Genomic DNA, 6000 nt, shown 5'->3' with positions numbered 1-6000 from the left:
TGAAATATCAGGGATGTAAACAGACCCATGATATCTCACATTTGAAACAGACAAGGGACTGAGGACAAAGATTCCCCAGACCCAGTCTCTGCAGCCTCAGCTGCACTGGATAGTGAATGAATGAAAAGTGCTCTTAGGCTCCATGTTCATTCACAAGCTGAATCATATTAAACACAATTTACTATGCTTCAGTGATGGATGGACACGGCGAGTGATCGGTACCAATTGTTTACTGTGTTCATTTACAGTGATTGTAAAGTCTCATTTTCTTTTAGTTAAAAATAACAAACATTGCCTCGGACTCCCTGAAAACATTATTGGCACCTCTGGGTCAACCCAACCACCTACCCTGATTAAGTAGGTCTGACATGCCGTGGTCTGCTCGGTCTCTCCTTTCTCTCTGTCCTCTCTTTCGTCTTTTCTTTCTTCCACTATGCTCTATTCCTCTCTTTTTTTTTCTCTGTTTGTAATTTCAAGTTAATAAGTCAGTCAAGTGTCGTACTATGTAATCTTCTAAGCCCTCACTGCCCTTTGTATGGAATGGCACTGTCCGCTCCTTGAAGGCGGCAGTGTCTTTGAGTTTATGTTGATAATGTTTCCTGCGAAGAGTAGACAGTGGGATTTGCATTGTATTTCCTTGTGTCGCGGACATTTGAACCTTGTCTGTACTATTTTATTTTGTCAAACGCAATAAAATATATTTGACTCTAAAAATAACAAACATTTTATACTTACCTATTCTGTGCAGGGGTTTTGCACAGACCAGCCTGGATCCTCCTTTTCTCGGGTCCCTCATTGGTGCGCCTGGCCCCTCTCTCCTGTTGAGTGCCCCAACTGCAAGCAGCTTGCTATGGAAGCACCCCACCCCATGGGAGCTCCCCATTACACTGCCTGCATCCATTCATACATGGAGCCAGGCCCCGGCCCCACCCCCATTCTCTTCTTATTGCCACGCTGCTGTCTCAGCCAATTAGGAGGGAGATTCCGGGCAGCCGAGACACTCCTGCAACATCACTGGAGCGAGATGGGGCTCAGATAAGTATTGGGGGGGGGGGGGGGCTGCTACACACAGAAGGCTTTTCATCTTAATGAATAAAATGCATTAGGTTTAAAAAAAAAAAGACTTTAAAGTGGTTGTAAATCCTTAAAAAAAATAAAAATTATTAGCATTCGGCTATGTGATGCTCCTAGGTGCCATATCTATTTTTGAAAAGTATATATGATGACTGTATTCCTATATGAAATATTTAATAAAAACTTATTGAAAGTAAAAAAAAAATAAAAAACCTGCAAGACAAAGGCATAATGAGCTAGTATGCACAGCTTACTAGCTAACTATGTATTACCTTAGATCGAAGCCCCCGCAGCCGTCCTCGACCCCCCCTCCAGCCGTAGACATCTTTCCCAGAGTTTACTTCCGGGTATCGCGGCACCGGTAACGGCACAACGTGCCATTGCTTTAGTGCGCATGTGCCGATCACTTTGACTCATGCAGACACAAGGGGATATGTCCTAAACCGTGCAGGTTTAGGAGATATCCAGGGTAGCTACAGGTAAACCTTAAAGCGGGAGTTCACCCATAAAACAATTTTTTCAAACAATCCCCTTAGATTCCTGCTCGTTTTGTCTAGGGGAATCGGCTAGTTGTTTTAAAATATGAGCTGTACTTACCGTTTACGAGATGCATCTTCTCCGTCGCTTCCGGGTATGGGTCTTCGGGAGCGGGCGTTCCTTCTTGATTGTCAGTCTTCCGAGAGGCTTCCGACGGTCGCATCCATCGCGTCACTAGTAGCCGAAAGAAGCCGAACGTCGGTGTGGCTCTATACTGCGCCTGCGCACCGACGTTCGGCTTCTTTCGGAAAATCGTGACGCGATGGATGCGACCGTCGGAAGCCTCTCAGAAGACTGTCAATCAAAATAGGAACGCCCAGTCCCGCAGCCCATACCCGGAAGCGGCGGAGAAGATGCATCTCGTAAACGGTAAGAACGGCTCATATTTTAAAACAACTAGCCGATTCCCCTAGACAAAATGAGCATCCATCTAAGGGTAAAAAGTGTTATGTATGGGTGAACCCCCGCTTTAATATAGGCTTACCTGTAAAAATGGGTTTACAACCACTTTAAGAAAGGAAGAGGCTGGTAATTAGAACATATTTACCACACACCCTCCGCTGTCCATCCTGAAACATCCCCCTGTCTCCTCTCCTCTCAGCTGTTGGCATGAGAGGAGAGAAGAGGGAAGCTGGCAATGCTGCAGGGGAGGGGGGCACACAGGGAGGCCCCGACAGCAGGGAGGTTGGGCACACAGATACCAATCCCCCTGCAGTGCAACCAGAAAAATTAGGAAAAGCTGCAGGGGGAGCCACAATAGTTGGCCATAAGGCAGTGAAGCCGTCGCTCCTGCTCTGCAGGTGCCCCAACTCCTGGTACAGAACTGGGCCTGGTACAGGAGGGCTGGCTGCACTGCCTTATCAGCGGCCTTGGCACCACATGATAGTGTGTTATGTGTTGTGCTGTAATGTACAGCCATTGGCTACATAAATTGAGTTGCACACATTACTGCAGCGCAACACTGTACCCTGACACAAATCTTAACGTGTTGGATAGGACCTTGGTCACATGGGCATACTACAGCTCCTGTGTGAAGGTTGTGTTTACCTGCATGGGGATGCACAGGCGGTCCTTGCTTCCCCATACAGGCAGTCCCAATGTCCCATTCATGTCAATTGGGACGCAGTGGTTATATGGACACAGCTGCTGCTCCTAATTAGACAGATGTGTGAATGTGGGTACATGACCCTGAATGCAGACAGTGTGCATTCAGAAGCTGTGCACCTACATGGATGTCAAATTGGGAGATGTAAAATGTACATGAATGGGACTACTTTCATGGGGATGTACGGCACACCTGTGAAGGTAAACATGGCCCTCAAGGCTTGCCGCTTCATCTCTTTAAACCCGAACACATTAATTACACAGGTTCTGTGGCTGATTAAGGTGAAAATTAAACTCAATTAGTACCTTATCTGCATTAAATTTGCCTCAGAACCTGTGTAATATGTGTTCAGGTTTAAAGGGATAGCATGGCAACTGTAGCCCTCACAAGGGTGCACGGTGCTGTTGTATGCCTGGTTGGATGAGGCCTAACAGTGGCCCCTGGAGCTCTTCATTAGGCTACTTTCACATTGAAGCGCTGCGGGCGTTGGCGGTAAAGCCCCGCTATTTTTAGCGGGGTTTTAACGCCATTTTTGTAGCGCTTTCACCCCTGCTAGCAGCGCTTTTAACCCCTGCTAGCGGCCGAAAAAGGGTGCTGCCCATTGATTTCAATGGGCAGGGGCGCTTTAGGAGTGGTGTATTCACTGCTCCTATAGTAAGGTGACCAGATTTTTAAAATGAAATCCGGGGACATATTTTTTCTTTACTAGTAATGGCGGCAATCAGCGACTCTCTGCCCGTCGCCGCCACCGCCCGTCTCACAGCCTCTCAAGTCTCACTCTTCGGGCCCCGGCTACTACTGGATGGGGAGTGGAGGAAGATCATTCCGCCAGGGAAGGCAAGGAGATAGGCAGGTGGCTGGCCAGGATTTGAGCCAAAGCAGAAGAACATGCAAGCAAACCTGAAGAAATATTCCCTCCGCTCCGACCAGCACATGATCATCAGAAAGGGGCACAGATAATGGGAAAAATACAACCCCCCTATGCTAGTAGGCACGGCGGAGGGGGGGTGTGTAATTCTAATTTCTTTGAAATTGTCCCTGCCCCTTATTAAATCCAATCTGGGGACAAAACCAGGGACAGACTTGGTCCAGGGACAGTGTCCTCAAACAGGGGACTGTCCCCTGAAACTGGGGATGTCTGGTCACCCTATCCTATAGCGCCTCAAAGATGTGGCTGGCAGAGCTTTTTTGAGTGTCCTGTCAGCGCATTGCTCCAGTGTGAAAGCCCTCGGGGCTTTCACACTAGAGTGAAAGGAGTAAAAGGAGCTGCTCTTTCAGGGCGCTTTGCAGGCGCTATAGCCTTAGAGTGAGGGCCTACGCACACCTGTGTGTTGTTTTCTCTGTGGCTATCCTGGTGCCAGTCTTTGTGAAGGCATTGTATAGTAGCGCGCAATGCACTGCAGCGCACCACAATACACACGCCATGTTTTGTGGTGCTCTATGTTGCCAAAAAAGGGTCATAAGTGTTGTTTAATCTGTTGCAATGCATTTGCAGCCCATAAATAATGAACAGAATGGGCTGCCTAGTGACATACAATGCACATTAACATGCGCAATAACTTGTCTTAATGCATGTGCGCCAAAACACTGCATCAGATTACTAAAGATTTACTACATTGATCACTGGAAGGGTAACAGCTGCTTCTTTTACAGGATGCACCATTTATTTTCAATAGTCATTTTATGGAGATGGTCTTCTTGTGTATATTCATTTCATTCCTTTAATAATGCGTATCTATAGGTCTGTGTTTGAACAATAAATTGCATTCTGATTCTGTGTACATCTTTATTCATTTTTTATTGTTCATATTGTACAATCAGATTGTAAAGCGTAGGGCCAAGCCAGAAATATGTGACAGACATTGCCTGAGCCAGGCTGAGGTAAACTTGCAGACCTTCCCTCAATAACACAGTGTATGGAGGAACATGCAGACGCTCCCTGCCTGTGTGTCACAGTGCGCGGGTGATAGTTTTCAGACGCTCCCTGGCCGTGACAGTCTGGGAGAGAATTAGTGACAGGAGGGGAGTTTGCAGACGCTCCCTGGCACTGACAGGCTGGGCTCGTAGCCGGTTGTAGGAGTCGGATCCCGGGGAAAGAGGGAACGCACTCTCCGACAGTCAGCGCTCCGATCGGCCGGCCTCTGTGCGGTGTGCTGCTCCGGGATCGATCGGTCTGTGTTCGGGGATCTCCTTCCTATGCAAGCAGAGGTGTGTGCACTGATCTCCGTGTGATCTCCATCCCTGGACCCTTCATCTCTGGACCCTCATCTCCGCCTGCAATGCACTGAGCACACCCGCCGCAGACATGACGGTGGATTTTGAAGAATGTATCAAGGATTCGCCCCGGTTCCGGTAAGAGAATGAGATCCTATGGACATCGCCCGGTGTGTGTGTGTGTGTGCACAGCATCCATCCATCTATAGGGGACACCATTCATCTGTATGGGAGGAGGAGAGACATGGAGGATGCACACATACATGGAGGATATACACCACATGTCATCATCCGCACTATATACACTATATACTATATCTATAGATCTGACATCTCTCTGACCTCTGTCCAATGTATGATTACATACATACCTTATATACAGTACATACCATGTATACCTTTTATATACATACCTTCCTTTATATACATACCTTACATACAGTACATTATATATATATATATATATATATATATATATATATATATATATATATATATATATATATAATCTCCCATCATTGTTTGCCTTCTGTCTCTCTATTCTCAAGCATTGGCCCACAGACCTAAAGGCACACACATTCATAGCTGCTCATGTCTAGACCTTTTGGGACACACAGATCTTTAGCTGCTCACAGACCTTAGGGGTTCCTGACCTTTAGGGACAAACAATCTAAAGCAGCTCACAGATTTTTGGGGACACACAGACCTATTGCAGCTCAAAGACCCCTAGGGACATACAACCTAAACCAACTAACAGATCTTTAGGGGCACACAACCTAAATCAGCTAACAGATCTTTAGGGGTTCCTGACCTTTAGGGGCACACGACCTAAACCAGCTAACAGATCTTTAGGGGTTCCTGACCTTTAGGGGCACACAACCTAAACCAGATAACAGATCTTTAGGGGTTCCTGACCTTTAGGGGCACATGACCTAAACCAGCTTACAGATCTTTAGGGGCACACACCCTATACCAGCTAACAGATCTTTAGGTGCACACGACCTAAACCAGCTAACAGATCTTTAGGGGTTCCTGACCTTTAGGGGCACATGACCTAAACCAGCTTACAG

The 6000-nt window shown here is 46.9% G+C and overlaps 1 protein-coding gene across 6 annotated transcripts in view; it reads left to right on the top strand.

The window, feature by feature from the left end:
- The first annotated feature begins 4683 nt into the window (after positions 1-4683).
- Positions 4684-6000, top strand: part of ACAP3 (ArfGAP with coiled-coil, ankyrin repeat and PH domains 3) — a 271725-nt gene continuing 270408 nt past the window's right edge. For 5 of the 6 annotated variants that reach the window (XM_040325849.1, XM_040325847.1, XM_040325848.1 and 2 more), the window contains exon 1: positions 4685-5068. In XM_040325849.1, coding sequence (XP_040181783.1) covers positions 5022-5068 — 47 coding nt within the window. In that variant the 5' untranslated portion in view covers positions 4685-5021. Of the gene's footprint in view, positions 5069-6000 lie in introns of all 6 variants that reach the window. The other variant, XM_040325845.1, reaches the window with a different exon arrangement.

Source organism: Rana temporaria, chromosome 10 (genome assembly GCF_905171775.1).
Source record: "Rana temporaria chromosome 10, aRanTem1.1, whole genome shotgun sequence".
NCBI classification, from domain to species: Eukaryota; Metazoa; Chordata; class Amphibia; order Anura; family Ranidae; genus Rana; species Rana temporaria.
This window is presented reverse-complemented; position numbering and strand designations above follow the sequence as displayed.